The sequence below is a fragment of the Hirundo rustica genome, chromosome 1 (assembly GCF_015227805.2).
Source record: "Hirundo rustica isolate bHirRus1 chromosome 1, bHirRus1.pri.v3, whole genome shotgun sequence".
NCBI lineage: Eukaryota > Metazoa > Chordata > Aves > Passeriformes > Hirundinidae > Hirundo > Hirundo rustica.
In genome coordinates this window covers 24992229-25011689 of record NC_053450.1, presented here as the reverse complement: position 1 = coordinate 25011689, position 19461 = coordinate 24992229, and the positions used below count along the sequence as shown (strand labels likewise).

At 38.5% G+C, this 19461-nt stretch overlaps 1 protein-coding gene across 5 annotated transcripts in view; it reads right to left on the bottom strand.

Annotated features, from left to right (window-relative positions):
- The window catches only part of RUNX1T1 (RUNX1 partner transcriptional co-repressor 1), a 112541-nt gene that overhangs the window by 1928 nt on the left and 91152 nt on the right, over positions 1 to 19461 (bottom strand). For all 5 annotated transcript variants that reach the window (XM_058419498.1, XM_040054621.2, XM_040054640.2 and 2 more), the window contains 2 exons: positions 15004 to 15072; positions 8922 to 9112 (listed from right to left, as the gene is read on the bottom strand). In XM_058419498.1, coding sequence (XP_058275481.1) covers positions 8922 to 9112; positions 15004 to 15072 — 260 coding nt within the window. The remainder of the gene's footprint in view (positions 1 to 8921; positions 9113 to 15003; positions 15073 to 19461) is intronic.

The window sequence follows — 19461 nt, the reverse complement described above, 5'->3', positions numbered from 1 at the left end:
TGCTTCTCCAGAAGTGGAGAGAGACTAATGCAAGCCAAGAAAGGAAAAAAATTACTTAACACACAGGTAAAACTTGCTGACCTAGGAAAACTTGCTACCCTTGGAAAATCTAATTTTTAATCATCTGAGTAATACCATTTGACTCAGTGGTACTTCTGGCAGTGACCAGTTAAGCTAGAGTTTAAATCTTTGGCACGATGGGGAAGCCACTGCAGAATATGTGTGGTATTCACTTTAACACACTCTACAGCTCTGCCAGATGGATGCTGGAACACAGCCAATACAAAAGTGATATTCCTCAACTACCTTAAAAAAAAAAAAAAAAATCCCAATTCCAGAACAAAACAAAGACCTAAATCCAAAACAGTATTTTAAGGAAATTAGGCTTTTAATCACTATCAAGTGGCTTTAGAAAATATTCCTGTGTTAGTTCCATATTCCCTCTTTTTGCTGATTTTCATTGTTTTGGAGGATTGGTTGCTTGGTTTCTTTTGCACAGACATATACTGGAAAATAGGGGAAGAGTGACTGTCCTGTGTCCAATTGTTCTTTGAGACTGAAATCAAAGGTACATGGCATTCTCAATTCTTACTGATTAAACACACAGACTAAACCAGGTAATTACAGATACATGTGTTGGGGACTTTTTTTTTAATTCATAAAATTGTTCCCATCTTTAAAAACACTTAAAAAAAAAAAAAAAAGGTGGAATTACAAACACACAGAAACAGATGTTTCTGGTAGTTAAATGTCAGGAATTCAGACTCCTTGTCTGAACCAGGCATCACCTGGTTTTGATTCAGTAGTCATTGTTTCAGGTTCATGTGCTCACATTTTGTCTGGTGCTGGAGAGGTAAATCCACCTTTGGAAATCAATATCTACACTATTTGCAAACACCTTATCTTTAAACAATCTTTTATCTTCACAATGAAAAATAACTGTAAGTAATTTAGACCACTGTACATGAACACATACACACATAGACATATTTATGCATACACCAAAATGACCTGACATTTTTGCACTAGCATTCTGTACTAGCATTTCATCCTGCTAACCAGAAGTATAACTAAATGTGATGTACCTGGATTCTCCTTCTTTTGCTATACTAATATTTCCTTAATGTAATATTTATTTTTATATTTTATTATATATTATATTCACATGTTTATATTTTGTATTTTATATGTATCTTTATTTTATTTTATATTCTTTAGTATGCATTCTATTTCTGTATGACAATATTTCTTTACATCTTTCATACTAATGAAAGTTTTATTTTGACAGCTTCATGCTTGCTTGTATTGTGATCAGTAAACAGGGTGTAATTCTGCTGCAGTTGCACTTGCACAGTTCCCACATATTGGCATGCCTGCTGACCTCCTAGCTGTTTGCTTCCACCTAAGTTGCCAGCCTTGGGTTTGGCTCGTATTTCCCTTTATTCCCTCATCTGAAAACAAATGCACATGTACAAACATCCCCATGCAGACTTTTCCGAAAAGACACCTTCCCCCCAGGTGGAATAATGCTGAAGCCAGCCAGCAAATGCCCAGGTGCAGGAATTCTTCCTCTGTGCAGATCTGTTTGCAGCATTGAAGTTCATGCTTTAATTACGTGGGAATTTCTATGAGGGTATCAAACTTGTTCAAGTATCTGCTCAGTTAGTACAGGCCAGCATCTGAAGAATCTTCACTTTGCTTCCCTTTTTGAAGAGCACATAGAGATCTGACTCCACATGTGACCAGAGCCACCACGGAGTATTTCAGTATCTTACCACATGATCTGTATCGACGTCAGGAGTAGTAGTAGTTTAATTCTAACAGTATTGGTTCAAATTTCTTATTAAAATAGACATCAATTAACTATCAGACTGTACCGAACATGAAAAGTGATACACAGGTGAAAGATTTTAATGAAGTGGTGAAGTACTAAGCTGGCTCCTTACATGATTACTTAATGTGTCCTACATTGTTTGGTACGTGATTTTGTTCACTGGACATATTAGTTCTAATTTAACAGGTCATTACTGCTTTAGTGTAATTGTGGGCATAAAACCACATAGAATACAAGAATTTCAAAATAAATTTTACAGCTCACATTTATGTAGCAGCTTATTGCGTTTAAAAATTACTACAGTGCAAATTAACATAAACAAGCACACACATCACAGGGAGCTTGTACTGAGACAGCAGCTGGATTTGATGTGCAGAACTCCCTGTCCCACACAGCCCTCACCATTGTGACCATTCATTGCTCCTTCCCATGTGCAAGTAGTGAAAAAGAGCAGCAAAGATCAGGCTTGGGCACCACAAGCTTTGGAAACAAATGTTTTCTGTTCATAGTGCTGGCTGATAGCCCCAAATTTTACCAAAGAAAAGCCAGGCTTCAGATGTCAGCTAATAGCCTGGGCTGTGCTTTGTATGCCACGGCTGCTCATCCATTTCTAGCACATCCAGCTATCATCAACAAAGCTGGACCTCACTTTGGGATTGAACATACTCAGGATATCTTCCTTCCTGGGATGCTCTAGCAAGTACCAGCAAAATGGAGCACCCTCACTGAGGTGTGTACACAGCATTATGGACAACAGATGGCCACAGTGTGACATTGGGGACGAGATGACAATCTTCTTACAAGGGCATATGACCACAACTACGGACTGCCTTACACTTCATTTAAGACTATCTCCTATCACTGGCAAGATCCAGCTGTGAGCCCTATCAAGGTTGAGATGGTGCACTTCAAATACAGAAAATCAAGCAAGACTTTGAAAGAAAGGCAGCCAGATTAATCAGAAGTCAGACAAACACAAGCTGTGAGAAGAGACTGAATGAACTTAGACTCTTAAAAATGATATGGCAGCCTAAAAGGGGCAATAGCACCCAAATATCACCAAAGTGAATGTCTATATCCATTTCTACATGGATGAACAGAAGTAACAGGATCAAAATTCTGTTAAGAACAGGAGCAAATTGCCTAGAGATGTTGGAGAATTCCCACCATTAAAGCACAGGAATGGCCGAGGGAATGGTACATCTAGAGTTGATCATGGATTGGAAAAGGGAGATGCCAATCTCTCAAAGCCTCTGCTGGTCTATATATTGTCTCTACACTGTACTTCCAGCTCATGCTCTATGGAGTTCCAGATGTAGCCAAAACTATGGACTGCAGTTTAACTCTGTGTTGATTTGCCTGTGAAACAGTGAAGTTATACAAAAAGCTAGATGCTCAGACTACATAATTCAATTTAACTTCACTACCTTGAAAATGGATTAAGTCAATGAAATTGAGCTAAATTACACCAGATGGGAATCTCACTCCGAATTTATGTCACCGATCATATTTCATCCTCCTCTTTCAACTGACAAGGAACAGTCTTAGGTCAGAGCCTTATCTTAGGTCAAACTCTCAATTCTCATGCACTTAAGCTTCCTTCCTCAAACACTCCTGTTTGCCCTAATGAAAATTCTTATAAACAAAAGGTCTCCATTTCTGTGGTCTCCAGTACCAAAACATATACTTGTCAGTAATTTTGCCCATCCTGTTGCTTTCATCTCTGAAATATTCGACCAGACTTGAGTATTTGCTTTCCTCTGACACTCCAACTGGAACTTAGTATAGGGCTTGCTTAAATGAAATGAAATAAAATAAAATAAATTTTAAAAAACAAACAAACAAACAAAAACAAACAAAACAAACAAACAAACAAACAAAACCCACCAAAAAAACCCCCACCAAACCCCTTGTTCTGTCATCTTTGAGAAATTCCGGATTTCCCCAGTTTACCATGAAAGGAAGCACGGCTGGTACGAAGAACCCAGATTTTTCCCAGTTCTGCAATGCCCATGACATTCAAAACTCTACCACTGCTAACCACAAGAAAAGGAACATTTAAAAATCATTGAAACCACAGGGGCATAAATGAGAACTGTATGAGCTGCTGAATAGCAGTGTAAAAATCCAGCGAAGTTGTTTATGAGAATTTTATCGAAGACTCATTAGAAAGGGAAATATATTGGTACTTTGGAAATTCCCACACTGTGTCAAAATGACATTCAAACTTTTAGATATTTCTAGTAAAGTTACACCTATCACTGAACACCCCAAGCTTGCCCAAGCCACTGTTTATTGAGTGAAACACATGAACTTTCATACAAGTCAGGGAGAGTAGCTAAATCCTGCAAACAGAAGTGTGCAGCAGCCCACAGAAGAGCTGTGCAAGCTGGCGAGCCAGGCTTAGCTTAGCAGTCTGGGGCGGTGCCAATGCTCACATCACATCTGGACTGATCCTGTGCAGAACACATGGCTCTGGTGCCTCTGTACTACCCACCACTGCAAGGGATGATGTGCTACTTTCCAAGAGATGCTCTGCCAAAAAAATTAAACATTAGCTGACATAGGTATTAAACTTAATACCAGCCTGAAAACCAGGCTTGCCTGAATCCCACCATCTGATGCTCAGAATCAGGCTTGCTGGCACGGTCCTGGTCTCAGTGGATTGGTCAGCAGAGATTGAACCCAGCTGTCTTCAAAATGTCAGGTGTGACATTCACATACAGCATGAACCGCTGCAATATAAACAAGCCCTAACATTACACATCTCCTAAAAGCAGTGTTGGACAAGTTACACACTTGTTTTATCTGAGCAGATGTCAGCATCTGCTTTAAGTAGAGAGAACTGAAACATTTGTGTTCCTTCCCTGTCCCCAGCCCCCAACCTACTCAAAACTAAGGGAGAACACTGAGTGTCAGATTTTTCAGTGGCATTTTATACCAAACCAGAAAGACAGATGTTTTGATGATCCCACCCCTCCCTACAATCTGGGCACTCAGTCTCTTTGCTAAACTGCTCATCCTCACTATTAAAACTGATTTGCAAAGCACCACATTGCAGCCAAAGCAAGCACAGCAGCCATTAACAGAGTAGGCTGCTCACACGTTTCTGTACTTAGCCAAGCCAGCTACTGATGAATGGGTCATCTTTTTTCAAGCAACTGTGAGGAACTGGTAAAGAAATCATTTATGGCTCAGAACAGCCATACTGACAGGTAGGCTGTCTCCTGGTCCTTTTGCTTTCCAGCAGCAGTCTGCTGGGTTAGCTGGTCCTCAAACAATTTCAATAACAGAAAATCACGGACAATAGCTGGTCAGTTGCAAGGTCTTATGTGAAGAAACTATGAAAATCTTCAGAAAATAAATGCACAGACACTGAGGCAGTGGGAGTGCAAGTTAAACCATGTTGAACGACTCTAAGATAAGTACAGAACAATAGTTCAACAAAGGATCAAGAGAGAGCCAGAAATTCTACCTATGCTATGTAACGTGGTCATTCTCAAAATCTTGCAGATCACTTCTTAAAAGTCAAGATGCCTCTGAATATTACACCTCCCCTATTCATCATCTTACTGTCTTGTGCTCACTTAATTTTAGAATTTTGATCTGGTCATTTTAATGTGCCCAACTTCGCTTTTTTTCTTGAAGACAATCCTGTACTCAGGGATCCTATTTTTTCTGGGTTAAAGACAAAGCAAAACAGAATACCAAAAAACCCCAAACAAAACCAGAAAAAAACCCCAACCCAACACAGAAATCAACAACACCAACAAAAATTATCAAAAATCCAATCTACTTTTCTTTGTGAGATCTCTGAAAGGTCTTGGATTAGGAGGCTCCATCATAATAATCACAAAAGTCATGAGTCTTGGTACTAGTTATCACCCTGAGAACTGGAGCAGATTGCAGTAAAAATCATACCACAAAATTCTCACACCAGAACAGCTTCAAGAAGCCTCAGCTAGGTCCAAGCTGCATTTTACTGAATAACAAATGGAGAAACCTTGCCAATAGACAGGGAGTGGCCATATCAGTCAAAAATTGTATCTGATACATTACAAATCTGGCATCAAATTCTCATTTCCATTCATAATTTCAACAGCCAAAAGAAATAATGATACCCATGAGAGAAATATTGTCTGTCAGGAACTGCATGGAGGTTATACAGCAACCTATAGAGAGCTTTCTTGCACGCCTTGGCACAATGTCCCAGCAAGGATAAGGAATGAGGAGAGACGCTTGGCATTCCCCCTCGACCTGCAAGACTTCACAGGCTGCACTTATAACAATCTCAGATTTGAAACTGGAAATATCCTCGCTCTAGAAATTTTACTCCAGTGCCTTAAGTGCACAGGAATCTGTGTTGCTGTAAGTGTTCTGCTGAAAGCTGTAAACAGGGAGTAGTTTATGTAGACTTACAACCCAGATGAATGAGGAGCAATGTCCACAGAGAGATCCAAGAGATCATTAATACCAAAACAAATGGGGAGCTTCATTCCTCAAACCTGAAAAATACAGTCTCATCTCTGAAGAAACACTTTTCAAACACTGGCAAACTGATCTCCTGTCCCCAAAGATGAAGGAAAAGTCCAGTCCATTAAGCCACCCAAAAAGGAAATCAAACCAACCTGAGTTAACAGGTAACTGTGAGAAGCATTGCCCTAAGTGTTTGGAGCTTGTCATAATTAGAAGCCGAAGAGGAACTGCTTATAAATAGATACATCTAACTCAAATAAGTATTGCCATCATCTCCCTTCACAGTTAATCAATCACCTGTAAACACGAACTGTCAAACTTGATTTCTCTCTGATGGCTTACTAAAACGTGTGCCTCAAAACAGCCACCCTTATGACCACAGGGGTGAAAGTTACAGGATCAGGACACTAGACCTCATTTCTAGGTCCAGGACACTCGTAACCTCCCTGAGGACACACAGGCCTGAGAACATCTATAACCTTATTAGCCACATTTCTTCAGAATGCAATTAAAAGAATTGTTTGCCCAAAGTCCTCTTCCCAAGAAGTGAAAAATCTTATAATCAGTTCTGCTGCAGAAGAAGTAAAGATGTTGTTACATGGACTTTTCCAGAGCTTTAACTGCTCAGAAGTTAATCATAGCACACAAACCCTCCACACATTCCTTTGGATACACATTTGCTTGTGGAAAAGTGGGCTGTATATACTGGCACCTAAGTCCTCCCTCTGGTCCTGCTCATGTTTTATCAGTTCACTATATAAATTTAATTTGCCGTTTCCTCCAAAGGTATTTTAGGGAAATACAGGCTGGATATTAGGTAAAAGTTTTTTACAGAAGTGGTGAAAAAGTACTGGAATGGTCTGCCAGGGGAGGTGGTGGAGTCACCATCCCTGGCTCTGTTAAAAAAAAAGACTGGATGTGGCACTCCGTGCTATGGTCTATTTGAAATGCTGGGGCATGGGTGGGACTCGATGATCTTGAAGATCTCTTCCAACCTAGACATTCTGTGGGATTCTGTGTGATCTACCTCTGGAGATTTGGTTTTAATGATAGGGGTCTCTTGTACCTATATACACACAAAATGACAGCTCTTTAGTGATCCTATGTCAGAAAGATGCCCTTTCTACGAACAGTGCAGGAAAATGCCCTTGAGTATCTTAGATACAAAAGGCCAATAAATTGAATTTATGTCTCATTTAATCTACAATGGAACAGTTAGTACTTAAAGGGTACATATACTTCCCCTAGTCCCTTTCTTCCTGAGAAACTTTCAGATGCTGAAAATCAATTCCTTTTGTCTCCCCCTTATTCATCTGCTACACATTAAGGAGAAACTCTGGGCATTCAGTGATCCCACAATAGTCTTTCATCTCCAGAGAAGCCTGGTATGAATTAAAAACTTACGTACCCTCAAATTACAGATGTATACTGCAGCATGCCACTGACTTATATGCTGGTGATTTCTGCCAGTGTTCTCAGCATGCTGCAGGTAGCTCATCTGCATCTCTGAACTTAAGTGACTCTTCTACAGCACTGCCCATCCAGCCCACAAAAAGTGTTTAGACATGAGCATACACAAACGTATGTCCCCATTAACAGGGACTGTCACCTACTCTTTTCCCCAACTCCCTGCTGTTTAGAAGTTATTTTAAAAAGTGGGTTTACTACAGTCAAGACGTTAATATACAAACAATAAATACTTTGTGAAGGTAATGCTCTTTCATTTCAGTGGTCTTGAGAAATGGAGATTATATACAAATAACTTCTAACTGACAAAAGTTCCTTGTCATGTCCATTTTTAAGGGCAGTTTTAACTTAGGACTCTTGGGGTTTTTTTAACAAGCATAAAATTTAATTGCTGTCTAGACTGATGAAGGACTGGTCAAACACACACTGCTCTTTCACTCCCAGCTTCCACACAGTCCTGGTGTCAGATGTCCTGTATCGTAATAATTCAAGGTTTCCACTCTCAGGTCTGAAAGTACATCAAGGCTTAACATACTTCTTCTTGTTTTACTGCTTGATCTCTCAGTCTATTTTTTCTCCTACCCAACGCTCTTTGCCCACTCCTCAACTCTGAAATATTCCCTGCAGCCAAAGCAATATATTCAAAATAAGGAAACACTTGCAAATTTACATTCCCATTCTGTCCTACAGGAACCATCATTTTCTGCTAATCACTTCTACATCCAACACTTTCCCCAGACAAGTTTTTAGCCACCTTGCTCTACAATCTCTTTCATGAATAATTTCCTTAAATAAGATTTCAGTGTCAAATGTCTTCCACCAAGCAAAGTTTTATCTATTCAGTACGGTACTTTGAAGAGCTTTAAAATGATGCTACTGAAAAGTCAAATTACAACATTATATATTGCCCTGAGCAGCAGCCAAAAGGCGAGAACAGAGCTCAAGTTCACTAGCTATTTTGGGCTCAGATTACAACACAGCCAAGAGGATTTGGAACTCTGCGTATGCCTGAAATACACATCCAAAACAGCTGTGCAAAGAGTTAATAGCGGGCACTGGTGCCCTCTGTCACACAGATTAAAGCCAGCTCAGACCCACCTATGGTTTGCAGCCACAGGTGATGCTTGCCCAGCCGGGCCCTTACCTCACTTGAATCCTCCTGCTGATTGATGACAGCCAGGGCATCCTCTGCCGCCTGGCGCTTGGCTTCGGCAACAGTGCGCTCCATCTTGGCCCTCTCGGAAGTGATCATGTCGTGAGCCTTCCGCTCGGCCTCCGACACCGCCTTCTGCAGCTCGGCCATCGCCTGGCGCTTCACTTCATTGACTGCTTCCTCTGCAAAGCAGGAGAAATCCGCATCAGCACGGCACATCGGGACACGGCCTCGTGGCACTGACGTGGGAAATGCATCACTACTGTTATGATTACGTTGAGACTATGCTCAATTATAATGATAGTCTTCATTCTGAGTAGGGCACAGAGGAACCTGGCTCCTCAAGAATCCTCAAGAAGCACTGAAATGCTTCTCTTCATCCCCATCATCGAAGTCTCTACCACTAGTAAGGATTCTTGCTATTTTGATTCTCAGTCAGTACTTCTTTAGGTAGAATCATTTCAGATCTCTGGTCCGTTTCATTTGCAATCTTTCTGAACACTGAAAAACGAGTTTTGCAGCACAGCAGATAGGTGCATATACTTGCCAATAGCTATTACTTAAGACATACTATAGACTTTTTATTAAAATTGTATTTTTAAGCTCAGGGAATTTTTTTCCAATGTGTTAACAAATAAATACACGAACTTAAAACATCCCGAAGAGTTTACCTAAAATTTTTAAATCACTGGTCTAATATCTTTTCTTGGACAAACTGTTTTATGTGAAAAACAAAAAAAAAATTGGTTATGAACATTCATTTGACCTCTTGATCTGTCCTTCAAATTCATGTTTATGCTTGAAGATTTGAATTCCTGGCTCTTCTAAGCTCTTGAGTACACCCTGCCCAGCAAGACTTTGGAGCACAATTAACACTGAGCTGGGGCACCCCGCTTCATTAAACTCAAACCTTGATGCTTCTTGTAAAACAACTATAGTAGTATGAATCGTTTCTTTGGTATATACTAGTGTCATATCTTTTATTCCAGAAAATATGAATTGTCTCAAATTAGTTATTTGGCTTTTGATGCAGGAAGAGCGCAAAGATTTTACTAATGAACAGTCTTTTAATTGACAACTAAAACAAGTAATTTCTTTTTTTTTTTTAATTAACTGCTCTAATTAACAAGGAAACCATCCTCCCCCTGAATTAGTTTATCTAATTTTCATCTTTATTCAAAGCAAAATGACAATGATTAATTGAAAATTTAATAAGCAGTAATTATTAACTTGGCAAACCTAGTACCAATTAACACTCTATTAAAACTAATTATGACATGTTTCATTCAAGTGTTTGCACTTAATTGTTTCATGCACTTAAGACCCACCTTAATTAAATGTTCTGTTTAATTAAAACCACAGATTTCTATTAAAAATGTTTTACTGTAGATTAAAATCTAAGTATTAGAATGGTCTTACATGTTTGAGTTTTAGTCCATGTATTTAGCCTGTGTATTTTTGTGCACACACATGCAGACATAACTCTTACATAAACTCAGTCACTCTCCTGAGTTACATCTGATAGAGCTGCACGTGTTATTTAAAAAATAATGTCTACATGAAGTCTCCAGTTTCAGTTATTAAGCAAATTACAATAAAGACTTAACTTCAGCCCATGTACTGACTAAAACTGAACTAAAACGAAAGAAGAGCTCTCTTGAGGAGTATATGTGCATGTTACATGTTTGCATATCTGCAAGAGATGTTTCAACTGTAGTTTTTAAGGGGATGGGGAGGGATTTAGAGATAGAACTTATGCCTTTATTTTTATGAGGCTGAAAATATGCCCTTATATTACCCTACCATAAATGTTGTTTAGGGAAAAGCCTCAGGAGAGGAAAAAATCATACCCTTCAACCACACAGCCAAGGCTTAATTTACTTTGAATATTCAAGGTGAATTAAAATTCTATCTAAGTGGCAATACAGGACAATAATTTTTGCTTACGATCAAAGCTACAGCTAGTCTAATTGTATATGCAAATCAGGCAATTTATATTTAAATTATGCATTCCTATTCTAGTCCCACAGGCACACACAGATCAGCAAAGGGAATTGGTAGGACATTTGCAAGGTGCTTGAATATTTATTACCAACTGTAACCATTCACTGATCACGAGAAAAGAAATATACACAGGCAAACATACAGATGCAATTTTATTACCATTCTCAGAAAAATGAGGCAACTTAAATACAGGCGTTTCGTGTCTATGAACTGCAGTTACTGACAAAGTGGATTTCTTTAAGAAAATCTGTACTCTTGCTGATATTTACTATGAATAGAAATGATCCTTGTATGACATGATGCACTTCTGCTACATTATATAAATTTAGTTTTAGTGTTTGCAGCGGTTAAAAATGCCAGTTTCTTATATTAAATGGAAGCAAAATGCTCCAGCATTTTTATATGGACTTCTAATTGTAGTTTTTCATCCCAGATAATCTACTTCTTTTCGGTCCAAATATAGAAATTGAAAATTATACTATATCTTCTATGTTGCGTAAGCTTTTTGCAATACTTCTGAGAGCATGAAGATGCCTGAAAATGTTTATGAGGCCATATGCCTGACTAATATTTTTTGACTGGCTTAAACTATGGATTGGATTTTAATATTTCCATTAACTTTGATGACATAATTTGTGTTGTGCTATAATACATGAGAAAATAAATAAGTTAAAATACGACGGGTCACAATGCACCATCATTATTTCAATATATTACAAACTCAAGAACACCTAAATAACCAGACAAAATTTTGCATGACTGATTTTCGTCTCAGCTTCTAAAACTAAATACTACTGACATTTTATAGACATAGAATGCAAGAGTCATAATTTAAGATTATGTTTGTGATATGGGTGATGGTGAAAGAGATTTTTATTTGCTTTGACAATGCTGAGCTGCAAAGACCAAGAATGATACCAGCACCCTTCCTTTCCCTGCACTTCCAGAGAAAGGAAGAAAGATTAGATTCCCGCGTCAGAAAGCAGAAATCTTGTTTCTAAAACCAAGTATCTAAGATGAATGTACCTGCATCCTCTGCCTTCCCAGCAATGCTAAGCATTCTTGGCACAAATTCACTGTCATTTTAGGGATGCAACAGAAATCCTCCTTTCCTCTGAGCAGCATTAACACGCGAGAGAAGCTCCAGAAAGCAAACAGCTTGTGTGGAATAAGCATCACTCACATGGTCTGAAGTCCTCGGAGCAGACTTAAGAGAGGTACTTATCTTTCACCCAAAATAGTGATTCAGCAGCCAGGCCCATGTCACCTCCCTCATATCATCAGCACATTTGTCCACATGATGAGAAAAGAAAGGTGGTGGGCAGATGTGCACTCCTGTGCCACCACAACATTTTGGATCATCTCACTCTCAGGCTGACCCTGGCAAGGGTGGCCACTGGCAGTTGCTGACAAAGGGTTACCTCAGCATCATATCCCAAAATGCATCATCTCAGGACTACTCTGTACAATGGGCAGGACCCTTATTGTCTTTGTAAGACAAAGGATGGTCATTTCATTCCTCTTCTGTAACTCCAGAGCTTTCAGCTGGACTGCCATGGACACTGGGCCGGGCTAAATGACAGGGATAGCTGGAAGAAAGTTTCTACATGACACAGAAAAAGCTATTGCAGCAGGCCACAATGGGCCTGCTACCCTCTCTGCATTTAATAAAGGGAAGTATGTACTCCCAGAGAGCAAGTCGTCCAACCTGTGATCCAACTGATGCTCATTACCTCCCTCTCCCTCCTGACTACTGAAGAACACGAAGAACTTGTCTTGAACTCTTCATCCCCATATCCATAATTCAATGAGGTGAATCAGGGCACTGATGACTGCTTTCTACTGGTGTAGGAAGCTGAAGTGGGCTTATATGGCTTTAACTCATGAGGTACTGCATAACATATCCTTACTCCAGCAACCACAAAAGCACGTCTAACTTGGTATATTCCAAGAATTACACTGGAGTCTACCAATCTCCAAAAGTTTAAAGTGAATCCCTTTTCCACATGCTTTTGAGTTTGCTTATTAACTGTTTTTATGCCATATTGTTTCAGTGTAATAGATTCAGCATTCCAAACAGAACTTCATACTTGATTCAGCTCTCTGCACATTAGTCTTTACAGACGTTTGACACACAAAGAGATCCACACTGAGCCAAAGAAAATTAACCTGTGAATGTCTTCTTGACTGGGAGTTGCTGCCCAACCAGGAAATTATGGAGCATCTCAAAAAGCATCAGAGGCCTATTCTCACAGAGCTGATTGCACCTCTACTTCCTTCATCCTGAAAATGTGGGCATCTCCAGTTTCAGACCACCCTCCTAAAAATGCAGGACCATGATTTAAGAAAGCAGTATGCTCTCTGATGTTTGACTTGACTTAGTAACAGATACAGGTATGCATCCTGCAGTCACACTTCTTTTGTTCTGCAATTCACACGCATGATCACTCGATTTAAACCATCAGCCTGAAAATAAGAGACTAGAAATGGGACCAAAGGAAAAACTTTGTTTCAAAGAACAGATGACATAAATGTTCACAAGATGACGTCACTGTCACTACCTGTACACTACCATTTGTGAATACATGCATTGTGAATGCACATCCAATTTCATAACTCAAGCCAAAAACTTCAACTGACTTGTGTTAATTATGAAGAAACTTTTTTTTATTGTACTGATTCCATGAGTCATAAATAACCTGATACCAAATGACATCAAACCCTAGATTTTGCAAGAGGACTGAAGTTTTTGAAATTCAGCAGAATAATGCTCCTCTAAGTGAGATTTCCTGGGATTGCATTTTTTTTTTTTTTTTTTTTTTGTATTTTTCATTGAAAATGTTAACGTAAATATGACAATATGAAAATATTCTTGGGCACTGAGTTACAAAGGCTACACTTTCTTTGGACAAAACCAAGAACACGTACACTATTTTTCAACGAAAATTAAATAGTTCTAGAAACATTAACATATTGACAAATGTAGAGTTTACACAATAAACCCATGTGACACACAAAACACAGCTTCTTGTCTGGTGCAACAAGACTACAGCTTAACATTTTTACATGTGTGCTCTGTGTCTAGTTTAAAATACACTGGAAAGCAGCAAGCATTTACAGGAGATTTGATCAGAAAGCATCAACACTGCTGCATATTTGCCATTTAATCATTTACTGCTGCTCAGACAGCTGCTGCAGACTCCATGGTTATACAGGTGTTCAAAAGCAGGCGGGCGTGTTTGGGTGTATAAATAGCTCCTCAACTATCTTGATGGAGTTCAAGAGCTGCCTCTGGCCCCTCTGAAAACAAGCTCTGAAGTCAGTGTCAAAAGGGCAAAGGTTTAGCTCCAGCACCAGAGTGGGATCCTCGCCAGGGAAGTCCTGTGCTCAGGCAGAGTTTCAGTGTTAAGAAAACTCTGCACAACCACAACGTCTGCCCAGGGTGCTTTCCAGGCACAGGCAGATGCTGTCAATGCCCTGCAACCAGCCAGAGCAGCTGCAGGGATGTGAACTTGCTGACTTCATTGCACACTCTGCAGGTTTATGAGCACAGGCCTCACTGGGGGCTGACAGGCACAAAATCTTTTTTAAATTAAGAATGGTTACTTTGCATAGTTGATGGTTTGTTGGTTTTTTTTTTGTTTTTTTTTTTTTTTTTAACAGGTGTACTTGAGGTTTTTTCCCCTCCTTTGGGAATTCTTACCTTAACTAGGTAAGAACCCTGAAGCTTAAAAAAACCCCACCCACACTAACCTCCTCTTTTTTTAAATTGCTAACAGAAACTTTAAAATATCAAGTTTCAGCCTGAAACCATTAGAAGCCCTGAAAATAAGGGTCCATATTGGAAGTACTGGGAAGTGTAGGGAAGCTGTTCCCCTAACTATAGCAGCAGATGCTTCTATTATAAAATTATTTAATGTCCTGATCAGTTCCAGTTTAAGATTATTAAACACAATTTCTTCTTGTTACTAGTAAGCCCTTCCCCCGCCTCCCAGTTCCTCACATCAGTGCATTAACAACTGCACACAGCTGCCAGACGACTAAGCTGGTGTTTTTAAACAGTTCTTACCAGCTTTCTTCCAGATCTCCTCTGGCACATATCCAGACGCAGGCCTGTGAAGGAATTCCCGATGAGATTCTGCAGAAGGAGGGGGTGAAGAGGGAAAAAGAAAGAGCATCATAAGCAATGCTGGCTTGTTGAGAACAAGGCTTAGAGAAAAATACCTTTTCCCTTTAATTATAGCTCAGACAAAGAAATCAAGTGAAGTTTTTCTCTCCGCAAAACAAAACGGATGCCATGGCTGTAACTCATGAATGTCACATAGACCAGATCAATGCTTATGACTTAAATGTCTCATCTTAAGCCAAGTTAAGATGTTGATTTTATTTTTATTTTACAGTGTTTTGAGTCAACTCTGTATGACAGTATCCACACTTTTAAGGGAGACTTTGTAAAACAAACTGAGGGAGTGACATGCTTCGTCCTTTCTCATTCTATCTATGAAAAGGAAAAAGAAAGAGGGCAACAGTGCAGGTTTGGCACTTCTGCTCTGTGCAAAATATTGAGTACTGATGAGTGCAAATAAAAGTCAAGATGTCATTCCAGTGATCAAATAAGTGTTCACAGAAAAGCAAAGAGGTGTTTCTAAATTCAGAGCTATGCTTTCCTATATCTGAGCTCAAGTTGGCAACTGTAGTTGCAAGAGCTGGGAAAACAGAACCTTTAGGTTAAGCCTCTAAATACATTCTGCCAAACAACCTCACTGGAGCTGAAGCTCATAATTCACCCATATATTTCAATCACATTTTGACAGCTCTTTCATCTTATCCTCTTTTTTTTTTTTTTTTTTTTTTTTTTTTAAATTTAAAAAAAAAAAGAGTTCTGGAATCAGCAAGATCCCTTCCACAGGGACTTCAAAGACCTAAGATCAGACAATATGAAAAGAAAATTCACTTTATCTTGAAATTTAGCATACAGATCCTCAGCAGATGAAATTGAAATTGCTCCTTTCAAATACTATTTAAAAACTTATTAATTATTATTCAAAGTAATAGAGGATAAAATGAAAAAAAACCCCAGCCAAACACATAAAACTAAGTTCACTGCCATGACTGCCATTGCCAGTGTGTCAGAATTGCCTAAATAAAATTATTATATTTCTTACATTACAGACACGTTTGAATGTTTTTGGAGATGCTGTTGGAAATCAAATACCTGCTTGATGTCTGAGCTTGAAATATAACGAGAGTATATCTGCTAGTCTTTGAATACTAATTTTGACAAAATGTATTCATTTTTGTATCTTACAAGCTTTTATTCACAAACTTGGTCAAAAGGCAATGTTTTTAAGCAAAAGGCTGAAACATCAGCTTTTCCAAATCATTTCTTAGACCAATAAATGTATCCATACAGTACTGTTTACATACAGTAGCCCACATACAACGCCAATGCTTTTAAAAGATGACAATATTGCAGGCAGCTAACAAAGGTGGAAATGACAGGGGCTTTTTCACCAGAGAGTAGGGAATCCCAATCCCTGTGCACTGCTTCACAGATGTAGTTTCTAGCATGAGAATCTGCAGAGAGTGAATGGGAGTACATCTTCCCATCTGACAGACAGCTGAGTGGATTTATCCAGCTCTTCTGTTTGTCACTGAAGTATGGGACAACAATTTAGAATAGATTTTTGTCAGCAGACTTTCACACCTCTCAAGCATAAAATAATAAGACTCTGTGTGTCTGTGTGTCTGTGTGTGCGTGCGTGCAAATTTGGCAAAACAGCTATTTATATTGGTTTAATCAATTTGCTAAAGGATTTCAGACCTGATACCAAAAATGGGAAAATTCTCAGTATGGCTTGGCTTGAGTGATTGTGGAGATGACGAATAGCCTTGTGCACAGTTTTCACCCCTTAGAGGCTTTTAGACTTACTGGCACAGTGCCAGTTCAGTTAGGGGGACAGAGGCAACAGCAGAAAACACTGTTTGGAAAATATTTGTCAAGGAAAATAAAGGCGAAAAATTAAACCACTCTTATTTGCTCGTCAAGGAATACGCTCAGGAAAAGACCAAACCAGGCTCCAAATGTGGCAAAACAAGGGGTTTGTTGCATTTACGTCTTTACTTTGTATTGAGTTTTTCTGTCTGCTATTTAAGGTACATGCCATCCAGTGCAAGGGGTGCATAACCTTGGTTTAAGTCTATGGCTCTTAGTTTGGGGGGAGGGAAAAAAAAAAAAAAGGGGGGAAAAAAAAAGAAAAAAAGACAGAGAGATGTGGAACTGATTTTTTGGTACACATGACTTTCCAAAAATGGAATTCAATGACATAAATGACCAGATTGCCAACTAATTGTTAAAATTTCCAAAACATAAACATCAATCAAGCTCTTATTCCAACCACAAATTATTTACATGAGGAATGAGATCCTCTGCTTTAAAAAGACTTAAATCAAGAGCTTATGAGAGACTTTCCCATAGTTTGGAATGGTGCACAAAAAAGACAAGAAGCACTTATGAAGATAATAAAAACCATATTTTCCAAGCCAGAAAAATTTTAGTAACATGGCTATTGTTTAGTCAGTGGTGATGAGTCCATGAAAACAATCTTCTTTCTAAGGCTAAATTACAGGAAATGACCAGAGGATATAAATCTTACATACTAGTGTTTTTAAGGTAAGGAGTCTTTCAGTCTAAGCATCACAAAAATTGCTCATTAAAACTGAAACATAAAAGATCTTAACTTGGACATCCAGAAAACTCAATCCAAGATTAACACAAATGAGTGAAGTCCCTAAAATACTAAATGTAAAAGCAACTACAAAAAGCCATAATGAGGAGAACACATAATATTAAATAAATAACCACAGCACCTAGAAGTCAAAGTAAATGCTGCCTGGAAGGAAACAGAATGAAATCATACAACATTAAGAATAATCTGAAGTGACAAGGCAGATCAGTCAGAAAAGGACATTGGAAAAGGCCTTACATGTTAGACATAAAAACAAAGGTTTGTTAATGGTGAAAATGCAACAATATCATTATGCAGAACAACGCTATGTACACTACTGAATTTACTTGAAATTTATGGCAAGGCATGAAAACATATGTTGGTAATTAGTCCAGTTCCTACTGAACCAAAGGAAAATAAAAACACATATATATGAGAATAATCTGTACTTGTCTGTAAGTGCTTAAATGAGTTAACAACAAAAGAGACTTTTGATATCAAAAATGGTATTGGAATTTTCTATTTTAACGTAAAACAAACTTCTAAAAGAGTAAGAAAGTTGTTGGAGTGGGACAGAAGAATACACATGAAGAAAACACAAAAATTTGCATGGTTTCAGCTCTCACATTCAAAAGAAAAATTTTGGTGGCTTTAAGATAAAGAGAAAAGGTGCTGAAAGAGAGTCATGTGCAGGGACATGGAGAGTTGTTAAGAGCAGCCATAAATATGGATCTGCAAAGTGAAACTGAGATGAAAGGACCAAATAAATTATATGAACTCTCATGTGATAATAAGGCTCAAACCCAATAAAACAGAATAGAAAGACTCAGAAGGAAAAGACATGTTCAATAATCTCAAAAAGCCTTATTCATCTTTGGAAAGGAGGACAGAAGGTTAGTTGGCAAAACAAAAGAATTGAGGTTTTTATCACCAGACAGTGATACGCAAGTCTATAACACAAAGTGTTAAGAAATGAACAGCCAATGTTCTGATGATCTTTTAGAATTTACTGCATTCATGAAAATACTGTCAGTGTTAATAATAGCCTACATGCTGTATTGAATATTAAGGCTCAAAAATAGTAAAAGCTACATATAAGCAGCCCTGAACAAATTAAATATATATGTCTTTTTATGTATTTATGTGGTTTCCATATTTCATATGCAAGTTCTGCTTAATTCTATCCTATAATAAATGTAACACCATTAGTGGGACACAAAAAAACAAACAAAAGAATTTCTCAGAGCAACAAATATAAAATATTCACTGCCTTGTTTGTAAGAGTCAAGTTCAAAAGTGTGCCAGTTCCACATAATGAAATATAGAGACAGAGATCTGAAGGTGGGCAATACTGAATTGAGACTACCTTGCAAACCTGGTAGGGGGATAAGTGTTCCCAGTATTTTTAAGTACATCTTTGCCCTTCTTTGCCCTCTAACACATTTTTGTGGCTATTGCAACACCCCCTGAAATTGTGTTAAAAATAAAGTTCTTGTGTTCTCATAGTAAAAGAATAAGAAAAGAAAAGCCACAAAGGTACTGTGTTACTGAATCATCCTCAAGCAGAGGCCACGTCAGAACTGAGCACTGAGAATACACAGATGCAATGTCTCCGCAGTTGGAGCCCTACCTAACAGCATGCAGTTCAGTAAGCCACAATCTAGCCCAAACCTCCCATGCAGTGAGTGGATTAAGAGCAATACTTAATGTCATCAGTGACCAGTATCACAGAGGCTTTGCATCCTAGAATTACAAGTTATAAATGTTACTGTGGTATTCACAGCATTACAGTTCGCTCA